General features: G+C 38.7%; 1 protein-coding gene across 9 annotated transcripts in view; it reads right to left on the bottom strand.

Moving 5' to 3' along the window:
- The window catches only part of Kansl1 (KAT8 regulatory NSL complex subunit 1), a 129,903-nt gene that overhangs the window by 66,590 nt on the left and 42,080 nt on the right, over window positions 1-21,233 (bottom strand). For all 9 annotated transcript variants that reach the window (XM_085829488.1, XM_085829491.1, XM_021176689.3 and 6 more), the window contains one exon: window positions 18,979-20,350. In XM_085829488.1, coding sequence (XP_085685614.1) covers window positions 18,979-20,267 — 1,289 coding nt within the window. In that variant the 5' untranslated portion in view covers window positions 20,268-20,350. The remainder of the gene's footprint in view (window positions 1-18,978; window positions 20,351-21,233) is intronic.

The following is a 21,233-nucleotide window of genomic DNA, read 5'->3' as shown; positions in this document are numbered from 1 at the left end:
CCTTCATCACATCAATGAGCTTTTATATTGAGATTTATACCATGTACAGCAGTTTATGACTAATCACCAAGGTTTAGCTACAAAATAAACATTTAAAAAATATTTTAGCAGGTACTAGGTTGACCACTTTTCTTTCTTCCTCACAACAGCACCACTATGCTCCAGTGAATAATGAAAATCTGAGGGTCAGAGAGGATTTGTCAAAGTTTGTTAAATCATCAGTTTGTTAAGCCAAAATTCAAGCTGAACAAGTATATAAGCCCCAAATCCTTCACAAAATGGACTGCTGTGAGCTAACAGTACTGAAAGTGCCAAGACTTCTCATTCTAGGATTCTTTTCTAATTCAAACTTACTACTTTAGCAACATCAATTTTATCACTTAACAACCATAACTTATTACTGTAAGAAACACTAAAAACAAAGATAGAAAGCATGACATTATAATTTTTTAAAAAAGGACAGGAAACAGCATAGAATTTTAAAAAAATGGAAATGAGAGAGGAACTTGGGGAAGGGGTGGTGCTATGTAGATCAGGCTGTTATTGAAGCCAAAAGATCCTCCTGCCTCTGCCTCCCTAGTTCCTGGGATTAAAGGTATGCCCATCTCAAAGGAGATTTTAAGGAAATAGTCTCTATTGTATAAGGAAGAATTCTCTATTGCCAAGAGCCTAGTTTAGTTTATTAATTCAGTTGTTCCAAATTTATGAAAACTCAGTGATAATAACAAGGTATTTTCTTCTACCACAGCTGGAAACATTTGATTCTAAACATGAATATGTTTACCTTTCAACTCTAAGTTAATAAAGCTCTCCTATCATTGAGCAATGTCCCACACCTTTTCCTCCACATCTACCTGAATCCTGGATACAAAACCAAAAACAATTGGTGGCACAAGCCCGTAATTCCAGTATTCTATAAGTTAAGGTAGATGCTTCAAGTTTTACATCAGCCTAGGCTAAGTAGGTACCCCGTTGAATGGTGTATGTAGAGAGAGAGGGAGGGAAAAAGGGGCTAGAAAAAGAAAAAAAGAAGCAGGAGTGTGGGGAGGGAGAGGGAGCCAGCTAAGGAGCTTTATCTTTTATAGATACATTCTAAAATACTGAATGAAATATTAAGTTCTTTGGAATTGGCATTTGGATTTAGGCTGATGCTTACAATAACTAGGTCAAGCATACACAGGGGTTCTTAACATAGATCTATTTATATCTTTGTATTTTCTACCACAACACATCAAAGGGAATGGTATAAGGCTGGGGAGTTTAAAACAAACAAACAAACAAACAAAAACACTCAGGAATCCACAGGTTTGACTTAAGACATTCTGAAGGAGTCATAGAAATACAGTAACTGGGAAAAACTCACACACATACCTCACAATTGTAGTACCCATTTTTCAGTTCTGCTGTTTCTGCAGACATGATTGCTCTATGTAGTCTGGGTTGGCATCAAATCATGATTCTTCTCCCCATCCCTAATGATGAGGATTTCAAATTCAACTGTCCTTAAATTAGTTTAACAGTTAACCTCCACCACATTCTATGAGATGTATTAATCATGGTTAAAAATTTAGAAGCCAGGCACACTGCAATCCTAACAACTTGGGAGGTGGAGGCAGAAGGATCATGGGTTCAGGGCCATTCTGAGCTGCTTGATGACTTTGAGTACAGCTCAGGTTGCATAGGATAGTGCCTAAATTAAAACAAGCAAGCAAATAACGGAAAGGAAAGGGAAGGGGAAGGAAAGTGTAGGTATTGTATTTTCTTTCTGGGTTATATAACCAGATATGCTACATAGGATACAGTTATATTTAAGAAAATAATCCATGGTAATCTTCATACAAATGATTTTAATTTTAAAATACTATTTTCTTTCCTTTTTTAAAGATTTTATTTATATGAACACACTGTAGCTATCTTTAGACACACCAGAAGAGGGCAGTGGATCCCACTACTGAGGGTTGTGAGCCACCATATGGGTGCTGAGAACTGAACTTGGGGCCTCTGGAAGAGCAGTCTGTGCTCTTAACTGTTCTTAATGGCTCTTAGCCATTTTTCTGGCCCTCTAATGTTTTAGTTATCTAGGAACAAATTATTTAAAAAGGAATGCTATAAGCTATGTTACTGATGAACTTTTGGTGAGCAGAGAAAACTGAGTTCAACTGCCAAAACCCACACTTAAAAATAAATAGAAAAATCAAGCAGTCTTCCAATTCTAGAGACACTAGAAGGCCTGGAGGATAGAACCCTTTTTTTTTTTTAAGTGTCTGCTTTTTTGTGTGTATAAGTGAGCACCTATATATGTGTGCCTAGTGCCTGTCAAAGACAGAAAAGAGCATCAGATCCTCTCGAACTGGAGTTACAGACAGTTGTGAGTCATCATGTGATTTGAATGCTAAGAATTAAACCATAGACCTCTGCAAAACAGCAAGTACTTTTAACCACTGAACCATCTCTCCAGCCGTTGGAGCCCAATGTCTTACCCATACTAGCAAGTGACCATATAAGCCTCTCTCTCCTTTCCTGATGTTGAGGACTGACATGATAATAAAAAGGAATAATCTGACATTATCAACAGTCACATAAGTTATTTACTGGACTGGCTAGATGGTTCAACAAGTAAAAGCACTTGTGCAAATTTGACAACCAGAGTTCCACCTCTAGAATGCACATGAAGGTACAAAAAGAGAACTCACTCCACAAGCTCTTATGACCTCCACATATGTGCACCCAACTCAAGAAATAGAAAGTTAAAAAAAAAAAAAAAAAAATCAAGCCAGGCAGTGGTGGCGCACGCCCTTAATCCCAGCACTTGGGAGGCAGCGGCAGGTGAATTTCTGAGGTCGAGGCCAGCCTGGTCTACAGAGTGAGTTCCAGGATAGCCAGGGCTACACAGAGAAACCCTGTCTCGAAAAACAGAACAAAACAAAACAAAAATCATTTCCTCAATGGTAACAGATATGACAAACATTAAGTAGATTTCCACATTTTGTCCTGGTCTTTCCAACTGTCCTTACTCCCAAAATTCTTCTAGACATGTTTAAGGCAGGGTCTCACTATAGATCAGGCTGGCCTCCAACTCAAAATTCTCTAGCCTTTACAGAGGAGCACTACCATATTTGACTTTCCAATCTTTTGCCATTGTTGTTTTTTGTTATTTTAAAAATTCACTAGACCCACACCCTGCCACCAATAATCTTAAATAGTCAACACATTACTTAGCAATAAATTTTCTTTCTTTTTTTTCTTTTCTGGAAGTGGGGTTTCAGACAGGGTTTCTTTCTCTGTCTAGTCCTGGCTGTCCTGGAACTCACTCTGCAGACCAGGCTGACCTTGACAGAACTCACAGATCCACCTACCCCCATCTCCAGTGTGCTGGAATTAAGGAAAGTGCCAATGCCACCCAGCTTACATTTAACTTCTTTCATTATCTGATCTGGCATTTTCAGTGAAACCTTACAGCACAAATATAGCTAGCACTAAATATTTAATGAAAAAAAAAAAAAAAAAAAGGCCAGCTCACCACCCCTCCTCCTTAATGAAACCTTAAAACTTTCACAAGAAACAACATATCCTTTGGTGAAAAACACATAAGTACCCAGGTTTCTGCAGCTGTCCTTTAACAATCAGTTTTATAACAATCAGTTATAAAAACTGACCTGGCTTCAGGCTATAATTTATAACATAAACTAGCAAAGAACAGAAATACTGAGAATACTGTTCCCATATATGAAAATAAACATTTACTTTCAGATCCATAAACCAAGAACACACATCTGTTTGGCAGACAAAACTAATAGACATGAATTTTAGCTCTAATTTGTAATTTTCTGATAAAATGTACTAAACTTTAAATTTCACTTGACTGACTTAAGGCCTTTAATCACAGCACTCAAGAGGCTGTGAGTTAATGGCCAGCCTGATCTACAGAGGCAGTTCCAGATCAGCCAAGGCTATACAGAGACACTCAGGACCTTCAGAAGAGCAGTCAGTGCTCTTAACCCCTGAGCCATCTCTCCAGCCCCGGCTATTTTGTCTTGATCTAAACATCCTACTCTGTACTAGTCTCTTCATAGCTGCTAGCACAGCAGACAGTAGATTAGCAGTGTAAAGGGTGTGCAGAGACTGGGATTCCCATTCACAGTTAATCAGAATGTAAAATGACAGAACAGCTTCAGAATACAGTTTTTAAAAGTTAAACACAACTTACTCTATAATTCATAATTAATTGTACTCCTAGGTACATGCATAAACAGAAACATGTTCACACGAAAAAAAACCTGTATATGAATTGTCATATCAATATTGTTTGTATAGACAAAGGTGGAAATATGCCAAAGCATATCAAAAGAATAAACAAAATGTGGCAAAACCATATACTGAAGTACTCTTGGATCAAAAAGTATGAAATAGCTGGCTGTGGTAGCACATGCCTTAAATTCCAGCATTCAGGAGGCAGGGGCAGGCAGAGTTCTATGATTGACCAGTGACTGGTTTATATAGAGTTCCAGACCAGCCAAGGTCATGCAATGAGACCCTGTCTCAAACTACAAAAGAAGCAGTAAATAATTAAGTACTAATATAGTCAATATTATTCATAACTGCTAAAAGAACCATGCCAGATGAAAATAACTAGGCACCAAAGGATAGTATCACCATTCCATTTGTGTGAAATGTCTACAAGCAAATCTATTCAGACAGAAAATCAATCATGGCCCAAGGGAAGTGGAGAAGGAAGAATGTTTTGCTTATTGGAATATGATGTTTATTTACAAATAGTGAAAATCTTCTACAACATTGTGAATCTGCTAGAACATTGCAGTTGTGGCAGAGTTATAAAAGTTTGTAAACAAAAATAAACTGTGTGTTAAACACTTATTTGCTAAGGCAGAGGGATGTGTGGATGTGTGTTGAGATCAAAGGGCAATTGTTGGCAGGAATTGGATCTCCTCCACGTAGGTCCTGGGGAATCAAACTCAGGCCATTTAGGCTTAGGAATAAATGCCTCTGCCCACTGAGCTACCTCGCTGGCCCCTATTATGCATTTTGAAAGGTGATATAAAACATGAATTATAGTCACACATCAATTTTAAAAAATAATAACCAGCCTGGCATGGTGGTACAAGCCTATAATTCCAGTGTCCAAGAGAATGGGCAAAAGAGTGCTGAGTTTTAGGCTAAGCCGTCTCCGAGTGAGTGAGTGAGTGAGTGAAAGAAGAGGGAATGAGACTTGAGAGACTGCAAGGAAAGGTACTTGCCACCTCACTTGACAATCTGAGTTCTATCCCTGGAATTCAGAAAGGAGTGCCGGGGGTGGGGGTGAGGGGGCAGGGGATTTGGACATGAGCAAATGTTTTGTTTTGTTTTGTTTTTTGAAAGTCAGTATTTGGCAATGTACAGCCTGGGCTATACTATCTCAAAGAAGACAAAAGAGAGGACAGTGAACTATACATGAATTCTTTTCAATAAGGCCGTTTTTACAAACATGAAGTATTTTTCTCACTTGATCTAAAAGGAAAAACTAAATAGGTGAAATACAGTCAGTGTGGTATAGTGCATATCCATCTAGACCCCCAGTCCCACCTACATAATCCTTTTTAAATACGTCAACTGCCCAAACACCACAAACACTTAAGTATCACTGTGTAAATTCTTTCTCTAATAGGATCTGAACCAGTGTGGGAATGAAAACGTGTTGTTGGGGTTGCTGATGGCTCAGTTTGGTTATGAGTGCCGCATCTGCTGCTCTTCCAGAAGAACTGATCCAGTCCCAGCACTAAGCAGCAGTTTCATAGGACCCCATGCTCGTTCTGGTCTCTGTGGGCATCACATGTATGTGGTACATATATAATCAGGCAGAACAAAACACCAATACACAAAGATGGTAAAAACAATCAAACCTCAAAATAATATGAGGCAGAGAGCATGAATTAAGCACAAGGAAGGACAACTTAAGTGGCAAGCCACACACCATAATTTTTATTGATACTATTCTAACTTGTTTAGACAATGACAGCTTATTACCTTCGTTGCATAAGAGATGAAGAATGATCCTAACCTTTAGAGCAACCTCGAAGCCTACAATACTCTTCCTTCTGAATTTAAGAGGTTCCCCCACCCCTGCAGGGGGATGGATGGGTTTATTCCCAGGGCACCACCAGGGGCCACGCCCCTTAAAGTTTTTTTTTGTTTTATTCTGTTTTTTTCAAGACAGGGTTTCTCTGTGTAGCCCTGGCTGTCCTGGAACTCACTCTGTAGACCAGGCTGGCCTCGAACTCAGAAATCCACCTGCCTCTGCCTCCTAAGTGCTGGGATTAAAGGTGTGCGCTATCATGCCCGGCTCCCTTAAGACTTTTAAATAACACAAAAGATATAAATGGTATTCTCTTTTTTTGCCTTAAAAAGACGGTTTTCAAACCTTAGTCTTGCATCAGATTCATCTAGACGGCTCGGTTATTACAACATGGATGCTCGATTCAGTTCCAAACACCCATATGGCAGCTCACAATTGGGTGTTATCTCTAGTTCCAAGAGTTCCTATGATCTCTTCTGACTTCCTCAAACACTGTATCCATGTGGTATGCAGACATACAAGCAGGAAAAGCATTCATATACATACAATAAAGCTTCAGAGTGACACTGGTTGAGCTTTGAGGCTGTTTTGAAGACCAATTATGAGAATAACTGTGAGGTCAGATGGCACATGGTATAGACTAAAATCTGAAATAACTGTTATTTGCACTCTTAACCAGTCATCTTTCCAGCTCCCTTATTATGGTACTTTGATGATTACTTAAGAGTAAAATGCTCAAATTAGGCTTTATCTGTTTTTTGATTTTTTTTTAAAAAAAAGAGGAAGAAAATATAATACTGTCCAAATTAGTATCTAGATGCAAAGGTTAGAATGCATAATTGCTCAAAATGTTTGTAACTCAGGGATGGTATATGTGTAATATATGTGGCTCTGGGAGAGGAACGAAGAAAAAACAGAAGGAAAATAAAAGACCCAGCAATACCCACTCCTAGGTCACTAACAACATACTCTTACTATCAGTGACTCAACATCTCTGATCATTAGCAACATACCTGTTTTCTGAACTAACTATTACTCAATACCTTTTGATGTACAAGTGTTCCATAAAATAATAACCTGGCCAGGTAGACCACAAAACCCGTTACTCTTTAAGAAAAGAGCAGGGTTGGGATATGGTGAGATGGCTCATCTAGGAACATCAGATAGCACATCAAGAAATGGTATTTGTTGACCTCAGTATTAAGAATTACTAACAATTGACAGTGCTTCAGGATTCCACTTCTCCATGTTTATAGACTAGAGAATGCACGGAGCTATTCAAGCACCAATGGTTTTCTTTACAAGGCTTACTTGAAGTACAAAATTATTTTAAAGTGAAAAGGTGGTTTTTCTTGTTTCCTGAATTCCTGAAAATTCCCTTTGGATCGTCATCGGTAAATGTATACAAAGTTAAACAAATGTGTTTAATCCCAATAGAGGTATTGAGATAAAGACCACTCACATCTAGGAGTGGAGGAGATCTGGAAGAGTTGTTGATGAGATCACCAGTGGGCATACAACTGAAGGCCCCATTCTCTAGTCAGTAGTTCTTGATGGAGGGTTAGGGCCCAAATTCATACCTGGCAGCTGAGAATTCAGAAGAGGTATTGGGACCTGAACCCAGGTCTTCTCTAAAAGCAGAAAATGCTCCTAACTGTGGAGTTGGCTCTCCAGCACCACAACTTTCTTTTCTATCACATAGCCAATCTGTTAATGCAGAACCTGGAAATGCTAGTAAATTCCTCATCCTTTTTTGTCTAGAATTTGAAAAGGGGCTCTGGGAAGATAGCTCAGTCAGGAAAGTACTTTCCAAGGAAGCATTAATAATCTCAGAATCTCCAGTACATGCAAAAAGCTAGGCACAACAGAGCTCATGCCTGGAACACCAGGAAGGAGGAGGAGACTGGAGGCTCTCTGGGACTTGTTAGCCAGACTTTCTACTCAATCACTGTACTCCAACTTCAGTGAAAAATTAGGTAAGGCAGAGAAACAATGGAGAAAGACATCACTGTCTACTTCTACCCTCTAATGTGTATAATATGCAGATGCATACACAAATATATACACAACAGTTTCTTTAAAGAACTTTGAAAAGAGCTAAATAGTAAAACTGTCTTCCTAAAGAATTCTTTTGTGCTTTGTTAAAATACTGCCCTTGTCTTAGGAGCTAATGAGCAGCTATTTAGCTTTTCATTTTCATCTACACAATAATTTTATATAATTTTTCATTTAAAAAAGAAAGTAAGGAGAGTTCTGGAGGGAGGATCAAGGCCAGACTGGTCTACAGAGAGTTCTAGGCCAGCCAGGAGAGATTCTATCAAGAAGAATAAAGTATACAGGATCAACGTAAACTCGCTTTAGAAACCTTTTCCATTGTGAACCAGCTATCAAACAAGACTTGCCAGGTAGCACACATATGCAATCTCAGCAGTAAAGACGTCAGAGCAGAACTCTGAATTCAAGATCATTGTAGCTACCACAGAGAATCCCTATTTAAAAAAGAAAAAAATACAAAATGCAATACAAAACAAAACAACCTCTCCACCTCCATCTAAAAATGGGTCAAGAAAACAAGCTCTTAAGTCAAATAAGCAAAAGATGTATCATTCACATCTGATCTAAAATTTTCCTTTTCATTTATTCCTTTGTTCTCTATTCTATAAACCTAAAGATCTATCAGTACCTGTGCTTCACAGAAACTCTCAGAAGGCACTCACTGTGAGACTAGATTATGAAAAGCACTGAGATAAATGCATCATTAAGGACAGGATTCTGACACTTTCTCTATAATATACTTGAACAAGCTTCTAGTTTTCAAAACTATTTGATCCGCTTTAAACACCACAGAAAACAAGGTAAGCTGTCAAACCACATAGCATGCCTATTTTGCACAGGGAAGATATTTTCTCAATTAACAGGTGTGGCACTGGCAGGAGTGGTGCTTTAATCCCAGCCCTTGAGAGGCATAATAGGCAAGTGGACTCTTGTCAGCTCCTTCTACACAGTGAGTTCCAGGAGAGCCAAGGCTGAGGAGAGATCCTGCCTAAAAATAAAGTAAATGATAAATAAATAAAATTTAAAATGTGGCATTGCTTATTCTAAAATCATAGAGTGATTAAATGAGCAAGATGTTACCCAAGGTTCTTTTCTCTCCATTGGACAAGGCCAAGTAGAAAATTCTCTTCCACATGAACTTTACAGTATTTATTTTATGATTTTATTAAAATATCCCATGATGCCCCCTCCCAACTATCTCAAAATAAATAAAAGCCACACAGAAATCTAAAAAGCACTGAAGGAAGGGCATAAATCAACATCCTTTAAAAAATGTTTTATGTGCATGGTTGCTTTGTCTGAACGTATATATGTGTGTGTACCATGTTTGCCTGGTGCCTAAGGAGATCTTAGAAGGCATCCAATCCCCTGGCACTAGACTTACAGATGGTTGTGAGTCACCATGTGGGTACTGAGAATTTAACCCAGATCCTTTGCAAGAGCAACAAAAAGCTCTTAACCAATTAGTCATCTTTCCAGTTTCACTAAGACAAGTAAGTATTGTCATATTTTATGGATTAGAATTAAAATATTTTATATTCTCCTACATTCACATCTATAACCACCACCTAAGTTAATGTTGTCAACTTGACAGTATATAGAAATCACCTAGGAGAGAAGCCTTCAGGCACATCTTGGAAAAATGATCTTGATTAGGTTAACTGAGGTGGGAAGACAAAGAGAAAGAAAACAAAGGCAAAAGAGATAAGTATAAATATCCATTGCTCCTCTGCTTCCTGATGGTGGATACAATGTGACTCAATGCCACCTCAATCCTCTACTGCCAGAACTTCCTATCCATTATAGACCATTCCCTCAAACTATAAACTGAAATAAACTCTTCCCTTAAATTGCTTGTCAGTTTTTCTTCAAAACAAAAAAAGTAACTAATATACCTAATCATAATATACCTAATCTGTCTAAAACACCGAACAATAAATAAATGGAAAAAACATTGCACATCTGTGTTCCAATATAGCTCCATTTACCAAAACAAATAAAAATTAGCTTTGGGTGGCTACATTTACACTGCAGGACTAATTTTGTTAACTAAACCAATACCAACCTTCTAAATTCTTTGACAAACCATGACCTTTAAGTTTTTGAATTATTTATTTCATGTTGGGAACATGTGTCATAGTGCATATGTGGAAGTCAGAGGCTTAAACCATCTATCTCCCCTGTATCATGATGTGGGTCCCAAGGATTGAACCAAGCAAGACATCCAATTTAGCAGCATGTGCCTTTACCCACAAATCCATCACATCACCTCAACCAAATTTCTGATCAAACGTCCTTTTTCTCACAAGGAAAGCAAAACACCCCCTTATCCATTTACTCAAGGGCTTCCTTCATGTAGGTTTTAATCTGCCATGGTTCTCTCTTCTTCCACTCTATTACACTGGCCTACCTGAAAGCCAACAGCATCCCCCTTGCCATTGTGTGAACAGGCTGTTTCTTCTATGTCACCTCTTGCTTTCTCAACTCTCATTCTAGAACTGTAAACTACCTATGTCCCAGTTTCTGCTTTCTGAAAAAGCCCTCACAGCATATTAGTTCTCGTTTGTGGCAATGACTGCTTTGTAACGGATTACTTCAGAGACCTATGTAAATGTCTTAGTTTTCTTTAGGCTGTGGAAAGAATCCAAAATCATTTATATTTCCCATAACACATTATATTCAAAAACAAAATTTTTTTTTCAAAGAAAATATTTCTACTGAGTCTTTCCCTCTTATTTTGTATTATCTTTAAAAACTAATGACACTGCTTTAACAAATTATGGCTTTAAAAAATTAGTCTCGGGCCGGGCGGTGGTGGCGCACGCCTTTAATCCCAGCACTTGGGAGGCAGAGGCAGGCGGATTTCTGAGTTCGAGGCCAGCCTGGTCTACAAAGTGAGTTCCAGGACAGCCAGGGCTATACAGAGAAACCCTGTCTCGAAAAACCAAAAAAAAAAAAAAAATAAAAATAAAAAATTAGTCTCAATTGTTAAGCAGTGGCAGCACATACCTTTAATTAAAGTACTCAGGAGACAGAGACAGGTGAGTTTCAGGACTGCCAGGACTATACAGAGAAACCCTGTCTCAAAAAAAAAAAAAAACCTAATCCCAGCACTCGGGAGGCAGAGGCAGGCGGATTTCTGAGTTCGAGGCCAGCCTGGTCTACAAAGTGAGTGCCAGGACAGCCAGGGCTACACAGAGAAACCCTGTCTCGAAAAACCAAAAAAAACAAAAAAAAAAAACAAAAAAACAAAACAAAACAAAACAAAATAATGTCACTCCAGCCTACCCTTCCAATCTCATTTTCTACTTTCTTGAACTTTTTATCTTTGGCAAACAGATCGTTTTGCTATTTTAATTTAGAGACTTTATTAGCTTCTATAATAAAATTCAGTTAGGTAAAGCCATACATATTTAATACCATCTGTTACCCATGTATAAATAGAAAAAAATTAAGTTTGACATTTCTAGACCAATATGAGCTGTTGATTTTTGTACAACACCAATGCACTCCTGTCCCTCTCTAAGATCCCAATACTATGTAAATTCCTACAGGGCATAGCAGTCCACACCTTTAACCCTAGCATTCATTGGATTCAAGGCTAGCCTTGTCTACAGAGTTCTAAGAGAGCCAGGGCTGGGGGCTGGAGAGCTGGCTCAGCAGTTAAGAGCAATGACTGCTCCTCCAGAGGTCCTGAGTTCAATTCCCAGCAACCACAATGGCTCACCACCATCTGTAATGGGGTCCGATGCCCTCTTCTGGTGTACCCGAAAATAGCTACAGTGTCTTCATATACATGAAATAAATCTTTCTTTAAAGAGAGCCAGGGCTACATATAGATAGGCATCTCAAAAAACAAAACAACAGCACACCACATATAATGCCCTTAACATGTACCCAGTACACGATGTCTATCCAATGCTTCCTTTCCTACTATGCTGGAGGTGATAAAAATTAATAAAAGCCCAAAAGACAAGAACCAAACTTTCAATTCTTGCATGTTTTCATCATTCCTTACTTCTCAAAGTGTTTCCTCGCCCTTTGAAAGCAAAGTTACTATGGATTAACCGCTGCTGAAAAGCTAGTCTCTAAGTATTTAGAGTTCTTTGAAAGTTATTAAAATTATTTAGTCTTTTGCTTAGAAAATTCTGAACTACTCTTCTGGAACGACCTAAGGGACATTAAGATAACTCCTCAGAACCATGCTGAAGGACTTATCTATTGAAGTGACTGAACTTGAGCTTATGTAACAGTTTAAAAGCCATCCTGCAAGGTAATGTGAAAGCAATCCCATGCCTTACCCTTTCATAAATCCAGTCATTTTCATGGGAGATATTTGCAGATGTGGTGGTGTAATCATAGGACTTGGAAGTTGAGGCAGATGATCAGGAGTTCAAGATCATCCTTAGTTACATAATCACTTGAAGGCTAGCCTGGGCTATATCTAAGACACTGTCTAAAAATATTTTTTAAGACAGAAAAAACAGAGCTGGGTATGGGGGTGGCACACCAATTTAACCCAAGCAATTGAAAGCAGAGGTATGCCTATGTAGATCTATGGGAGTTTGAGGCAGCCTGATCTACACAGTAAATTTCAAACCAACCAAAGCTTATACCATCTCAAAAAAACAAATAAGAGATATCTGATCCACTAATCATCTAGCACTGTGTACTTAGAGCAAACCACAGAAAATTATATAATCTAACACTGCTTTAGACATTTATGGAAGTAAGCCTCATACTTAATATAAAACTACAGAAGGACCAGGGAGAAAGCTCAGTGTTTAGGAGTATGTACAGCTCTTCCAGAGAACCCCAGTTCAATTCCCAGCACCTACATGGCAGCTCACAGCCATCAGTAACACAATCCACACTCTTCTGACCTCCACAGCACATGTGTGGTAGATATATGTCCAGGGGAAACACATTCATATAAGTAAAAAAGTTCATAAAAACTATAGGGCCAGCTGAGGTGGCACACACCCTTAACTCCCATTCCGGGACAGTTACAGAGACACTGTCTCAAAATCAAAACAAAATGCAAACACACACACACACACACACACTTTATCACTAGGACTGCACATTTACCTTAAAATTTTCTTAAGTCACATTTGTGTCTCTCAACTCTAGAATGCAGAACTCACTTTCTGACACATTATCATTTCATAAAACTTATTATATTAAACAAATTGTCTACAAATACAAAATTAGCCTTTTTACTTACCCTTCCAAGCAAAATGACTTCCTTGAATGCATGAATGTATTTGCATATGCATTTCATATACACACAGGCAGCAACAGATCAATCATTTTATCCTGTTTTTATCTTATATAGGCCTGTCCTCCCAGCTTTCTGAAAAAGGATCTTGCAAAGTCCACTGTGTACAGAATGTGCTGAAAGAACACTTCTTGGGAAGGAAAGAATCTCCTGGGAGATTTGTCAGTTTAAAAAGAAAAAAAACATTTTCATTCAATGGACAGCTATATAAACCCTGGACTGGGTAAGAACACCAAGCTTTTTTTCACCCTCAGGATAAAAATTTGTAAAAGGCAAATGAGTCAATGAAGACGTCAGCTATGCTAACGTCATGTGTTTAAAAACAATATGTGAGTATGTGTTGGTAAAGCTAGATCAGATGGCTTTATATACCTTATTTGTTCTACATGTATCAATTTTACAATGTCTCAGTTTTACCTTCAATTTTTATTTTTTTTTTTAGTCTAGGGAATCAAGCTAAGAGCCTTAGGTATCTATCAGACTTTTAAAAAATAACTATTTCTGGGGGGGGGGGACTTTATTGTTTAAAATGAGGGTGGATCTGGAGTTGGTAACTCAACACCTCTGATACCAGCAGAGACAGAAACTGAGTTTTGAGGCTAGCTTGGTCTATATAAAGAATTCTAGAACAGCCATAACTACGTGGAGAAACCCTGCTGCAAAAATAAAAACAACAAAAGGTGAGGGGAGCTGGAGAGAGAGCTCAGCAGTGACAACAGTGGTCACTGCTGTTGCAAGTTCAGTCTCCAGCACCACATCAGGCTGCTCATAACTGCCTGCAGCTCCAGATCGGGGGATCCAATACTTTGTTCTTTTCTCTGCAAGCATTGTATTCACACCCACACACATACAATTTTAAAGTATTAGTATATGTACTTATTAATAGGTAAATATAAGACCAAAAGAAAACTTTTATTATTTTGCCTTTTTTTTTTTTGGAGAAGGGAAAGAAAAATGATTGTTTTCATCAGAGATTTTTCCCCCAAATCTTATCACTCTAACAAGCAACTTCACTAGTGTTTTCATCTGGTAATAATCTTTCTTTATTCTTACTGTGCCCCACTATCCTTGTCCACTCAAAAAAGCATAATTTTACTCAGAAATTTTATTTCTGCAGGTGAACTCGCACCCACACAAAACAGTTACTATAAACACACATACTGAGCACTAGGCTTGCTGTCTCATGAGAAAAACAAGACGCTTAACTCCAGCTCTGCCACTAACTCCCCTAGGCTCAGGCTGACTCCCTACTTCAGATTTAAGTGCTGAGAGTTAAGTAAACCTGACCCTCAGCATATACATCCAAGGACAATTTCTGTCTAACAATGAAGACAGCCATTCCCAGACAGGTAGGTTTGGTCCAATAATTACAAAACAAGGTAGCAGTAATAATAATAAAAAAAAGCTGTAATCTGTAAATGTTTACTCACTCAAGCTTAGAAAGATTAACATTCTTTTTTTTTTTTTTTTTTTTCCCTCTTCTCTAGACCGGTTTTCTCTGTGTAGCCCTGGCTGTCCTGGAACTCACTCTGTAGACCAGGCTGGCCTCAGAAATCCGCCTGCCTCTGCCTCCCAAGTGCTGGGATTAAAGGCGTGCGCCACCACTGCCCAGTAAGATTAACATTCTTAACAGCGGTCAAGAATTTCTTCCACTGTGCTACTCTCTTTAGGAATAATTTCACAAATGCTAAGGAGAAATTCTACAAAAATGAAACATCAGATGTTAATCATAAACATAACTGGCACTGAAATGATAAAGTAGACGAAAACCAGCCAGGATATTCTTCAATGTACCTTCATACCTTTCAAATTCGTGTAACTAACTAGATATGTAAGAAGAAACTTTCCTTTTTGAGACAGGGTCTCTGTCAGTGGTTTCTCAAGCTGTGGGATGCAGCCCCTTTCTTTGAGGGTGGGATGACCCTTTCACAGGAGACCCCCAAGACCATTGGAAAACACAGATATTTTCACTAAAACTTATAAAAGTAGTACATTTACAGTTATGAAGTAGCAACAAAAATAATGTTATGGTTGGGGGTTACCACAATATGAGAAACTGTATTAAAGGGCTATGGCATCAGCAAAGTTAAAAAATACTATTCCACATAGTCCAGGCTGTCCAGGATTCTCTATTTAGAGTAAACTGGCCTTGAATTCAGAGATCCACCTGCCTCTGATTTCCAAATACCAGGATTAAAGGCCTGTGCTATCACACCTAGCTGGAAAAGATCATGGTTCCCAAATGCTGGAGTTACTGGCCTGTGTTCCCCATGCCCGTTATAGGAATATATTTTCATAAGCAGCAAGCACATGCTTGTAAAAAATATCAGCTCTAAGCACATGGAAGACTAAATGAGAAAACATAAAATACTATTTAAAAAAGATGCTGGAAGCTGGGGTAGGGGGCGTGGCTGACACCTAGAATTTACCTCCTTTCCTCTTATAGTATATATATCACCTCTACCTATTCTGACTGGTCTCCAAAATGTTCCCTAGCCACTAGTCCTGTAACTTTTGAACTGTCTTTCCAATGTATGTTGTTCCATCTGCTTGTATTGATCAACCTCTTTAGACCACATTTCCAACTTTCTCCAAAAATCTGCCTATCAAAATCTAAACCACCATTCATGGTTCTAATATCCATTTTTTTTTCCAATTCCATCTTTCTGCTAAAATCTCTTCCTATTTCATTTCTATCACACAGCGTTTACCTTACATTGTTATGTATTGGACACTAAGTTTCACGTTGTCTCATGGTATTTTATTCTCCTCTCACAAGAATTCCTTCAAGTAAGGCTTAATTTATTCACCTGTAGAGTTCCACACATTTGCATTCAGAAAAAGTGTATGACAGCCCTAGCTCAGTATAAGTACTTTCTACTTTTAGAGAATGAAAATCAGTCAAAAGTTGCAGAAACAGGTAGCAGCTCCATCTGCAGTAGTCAGTCAACCTTAGCCCTCCAGCCCCCATTCCCTTCACCTAACTTCCTTCAAAATCTCACAGCATCACACCTGCTACCTATTCAGAAATAAAAAGAGGAAAAAGCTGGAGAGTATCTTTGCACACACAAATCATAGAAAAGGAAGAGATATTAAATTCAAGATGTTGAGCAACCCAAATACCAAGAAACAATAACTTCAACGGACTGTTTTTTTAAGTAGTCATACTTAGTCCTACAGCCAGCATGTGTGTTGTTGTTCAGTTCTTTGAGACTTGGCACAATGTCTTTTGCTCATATTCATCATTTGCACCTCCATTTATCAGAGATGATAAGTTACTACACCTGGCTGAAATTTTTTTCCTTCCCTATTGTTGTGGAAATGAAAGAATGGAAAAGTAACAAAATATCTGACTGCCACTTTTGGCAGCAGCATCTCTGCATCTTTAATTTAAGGAAGAAACTATTAATATACAGATTTTCAGAGTACCCTAAAAACAAACAAGAAAAGCAGAATCAGTAAAACTTTAGAAATCCATCTTATTATAGAAGAAGTTTCTTTATAATCAAGAACATCCAAAATTCAAAAATGCTTTACTATCACTGAGGTGCACAACATCAAGTTTATTTTGGGGTAGCTGATTCAAAACAGCTTCAGGAGCAAATAAAATACAAGTTAGCATAAACTAAGCCCAAAACTAAAGCAAGCTCAGCTGGGTGGTGGAGGCACACGTCTTTAGTCCCAGCACTTGGGAGGCAGATATGAGTTTGAGGTCAGCTTGGTCTACAGAGTTCCAGGACTGCCAGGGCTACATAGGGAAAACCCATAACCCTCCACCCCCTCCTCCAAAAAAGGAAAGAAAAAAAAAGAGTAAGAGCAGGTAGTCATCTTGAGATTATGTATTATTTTACAAAACTAACAGATTTAAAAAGTAGTAAAAACCTTATCCAAAATATGTAATTTGCTGAATTTCAAAAAGTTAAAAAGAAAAGAAAAAGCTGGCATGGCGGTACACACTTGAATCCTCAGAAGACAGGATAATTCTGAGTTACAGGCAGGACTAAAACCCCATATTAAGACTGGTTTCATAAAGAAAGAACAAGAGCCAAGATTTGTTTCCCAGCACACAAACAGCTTATAACTTGTCTGCTAACACCAATTCCAGGAGACCCCATACTGTTTCTGACCTCCACAAGCACTAAGCACACACATACACTTTTAATAATAAAATCTGAAAAAGGGAAAAAAACTTCTAAAACAAAACAAAACAAAAAAAACTGATGAATCTAACTTTTAAATATATATACATACATACATGTGTATACATGTGTATACACACACAGTTTAAAGGAAAGCATCAAGAAGTAAAAAGTACATTACATAAAAAGGCAATGTTTAAAATATTCTGAAGCACTTCTAATCAGTTCTTAGAATATATGATACTATGAAATACATATTGGTCTTGCATGTCTTCCAGCACTAAACTTCTTTTTGGGTGGTAGGTAGTTGAACTGGTGGCTTCAGAGGTAATTTCAAGATGAGTGTTAGTCACCAAAAAGACTAAGGTGGGTTTAAACCATTGAAATTTTCAGTCTCACACTCAAAACAGAGATAGGAAAAATCACTAATGACAACTGAAATAATGATTTCATACCTATATAACCAAAGTTCCCAGTAAAAATAAAAAAGGACAGACTTTAGAAGATTTCTGGATGGCTGGACACACTAAAGTTCCTTGAAAGCAGTGTCCCTTCCTCACATCTCACCCACATACATGTATTCACCTTTTCCTTTGAAATATCATTTATAACAAAAACTGGTAAACATTAAGGCAGTGTTTCTGAGTACTCTACTGACCTGCTCAGGCAAACCAAATACGAAAACAAGCTATGGGAATATTAATTTACAGTCAAGTAATGAAAAGCACATATAAAACGATCTGGGGTTTACAACTGGCATCTGAAGTAGTACTGGAGGGCAATCTTGACAACCACAGCCTTCCTAATGTGGGACCTGGCACTATTACCTATAGAAGTGTCAGAATTAAAATTAAATTACAAGACAACAAGCTGTTACACACTAGAAATGACTGCCTGTTTGTTGAGAGGGAAAAACTGTTAAACTCTTCATGGTCATGGATGCCTTCTCTATGCTGATACAGTTGTTCTTCAACAGAAAGGAAATTTCATATTAAAAAGACAAACAGGTATGCTGAAAGTTTTGCAGAGAGCACTACAAATTTCAATCAATTTAACTAAATCAACACTTGTCCCTATATCCCAGAAACATCAAAATATCCCTATATCTCAGAAATATCAAAATGTCAAGTTACACATTACAGCTTAAAATGTCCTGGAGTTTCAAAAGCAATGTATTCAGTTGTTTTTTTCTAGTTTCTTTTCACTAAGCCAAAAAGGAAAACTTTTAGCACATAGCAACACAGTATCATAGCAGAAATGCCTTCAATTTCTCCCCTTCAGGGGTATATGCTTTTACTTACCTAAAACTAGGAAAAGATTAGTGCAGCCTAGTTGTCAATATACAAGAATCATATTCTTTACAAAATGGGGCTTTATTTAAATCTTGTCCCACACTTTTCAGGAATGACTGCATCGTCATACATTCTACTCACAGGGGCACATGGCATTGCTCAGGATCAGCTCGAGTCAGTTCTTCCTCTTCAATGTCAGACTCCCCTCCGGAACTACTGTCTGTGACATCCGAATCAAACGCTTGCTCACTGCACCTCAGGTTGGCTATGCCACTAGCTGTAAATCTCTCCAATTCTTCTGAAATTGAATCACTTTTCAAAAAGTTGCTAAGTCCCTCTGAAGTGGCAGACTCACTGGCAGCTTTTCTCAAGGCAGCTTCAGCCTTTCGGGTCAACATCAACTGGCTCCGGGACCTTAAGGATTCCAAGTTTGGCAGTTTACTCAATGTCGTCTCCAAAAATCCACCCAGTTGGTGCTGTAAATGTCTCTCCACCTGCTTGGCTTGTACAACCTGTAATCGCTTCTGTAACCTTCGGGCACGGATCTCAATATCAGCCTGCCGCCTCAGTAAAGCTGTTATCCTTGTATCAGAGTCTAAAGCACTGAAAAGAATGGAAGACAGAGGAGACTTTCTGACTTCTAACTTCACATTTGTCAAGTTAGAGCTGGAGTCTGTACTAGGTGATAATCTGCTGCTTCCTTGAAGTGCCGGCTGGTCCATGGAATTAACAGAAGATTTGTTTGCAGTGCTATTATTGCTATATAGAGTTGTGTGTTGTATATCAAGGCTTCTATGTGGAAGAGTGCAATTGGTCATACCCCCCTTCAAGTTCCCAGAGTCAGATCCGCCCCCCTCACCACCTTGTAGAGATGATGAAGTAAGAGACCGTTTTCCCCCATTGAGGGAACTGGAATTGTCATGATCCGAATGTGTTGAACTTTTAGTCAATTTCTTAGCCAATCCATTTACAGGCGCTTGTGGCAGAGCTGTCTGACCACTTGTATTCATGGTTCTAAGATTTTCTAAGGAAAACTCCAAAACTGGCTGTCTCCCCAACAGCTCAGCTCGGAGTTCATAGGACTGAGATAAAAGAGGATGAGACTTAAGGACGGTCTGCTTGCTGAAAACGCCTTGCAATTTCAAAGACTCTTTTGAGGGAACAGATGTTACATCAGAGCAGAGATAAGACGCCACCAATGGCTGCAGCTTTCCCAAGTCTTCCTTAGTGGGATTATTGCGGAAGTCTAGACTGGGATCCTCCGCAGCAATGGCTTTTCTTTTGGTTCCGTTGGCAGAAATAAGAATATTGGCGTTGCCGTTATTTTCGGCACTGCCAGGGGACAAGGTGGAGGATGGGGGAGCCAGTTTGAACCGGATGTGGTGTGCTTCAGCTGCTGCGTCAGTGAGAGCGGGCGCCATCGCAGCCATTCAGCACAGAGAGACAGGAAGTCCAGCCTCTCCCAGTGCTGAGGCCAGCTCCACGGCCCCTTGCTGCCTCCCCTGAGAACACACTGAAAGAGAAAAAAAGGAAGTCAGAAACACAAGCACATTTAAAAACAACACACATTTTCAACAGAAGCATCACATGAGACTATTGTCCAAACTCTGCCTCCAAAAAAGGGAGAATAACTGTGGAGCCATTCTGGAGCCTGGAGATATCTTTTACCTAGGAGGAGAGGAACACAATCCTTTTACAAAAAATAATTTTATCCTTCATGTCACTTGTTAACTACAGATTGAACAGTGCCAAAACAGGAGTCTCATTTTGAAATAATCACAAATGGCTGTAATTACTTTATTTAAAAGAAAACCTCTTTGCCCGGCAGTGGTGGCGCACATCTTTAATCCCAGCACTTGAGAGGCAGAGGGAGAGTGATCTCTTGTGAGTTCGAGGCCAGCCTGGTCTACAGAGAGAATTTCAGGACAGCCAGGGCTACACAGAGAAACCCTGGTTGGGGAGGGAGGCCTGGGGGACACAACTCAATAAATGCTATATTATTAACTGAATATGGCCCTAAGGTTATTTTTCTGCCCGGGAATCTAGTTTTCATCTGTTTCTTCCTCACAAATTTATATTGTATTACTAGGCTAACTATCATGCTGTAGTATCAGTTTTCTTTCATTCAGCATGTATCTTTTCTACTGAGCTCTTTATTTTCAGAGTAAATCTGTGCCTTTAAGAGTCCAACATAACTCTCTCACTTCCCCCATCCCAAAGCACTTCAAAACAATAAGTTACAGTTGCCTTTATACTCCACTCTCTAGAATTTAGATTCTACCCCATCACTCTAGGAAAGCTAACCAGTTATTCAACCCAACAGTCCTATTCTGACTCTTTTCTAAGCAATAGGTAGTGTGGACTTCTATGAAATTTTCTTTCCTGATATCCTTGGA

This window comes from Mus caroli, unplaced genomic scaffold (assembly GCF_978045245.1).
Source record: "Mus caroli unplaced genomic scaffold, Mus_caroli_1 scaffold_13, whole genome shotgun sequence".
NCBI classification, from domain to species: Eukaryota; Metazoa; Chordata; class Mammalia; order Rodentia; family Muridae; genus Mus; species Mus caroli.
The sequence above is the reverse complement of the archived record's forward strand: the minus strand, read 5'-3'. Positions and strand labels throughout refer to the sequence as shown.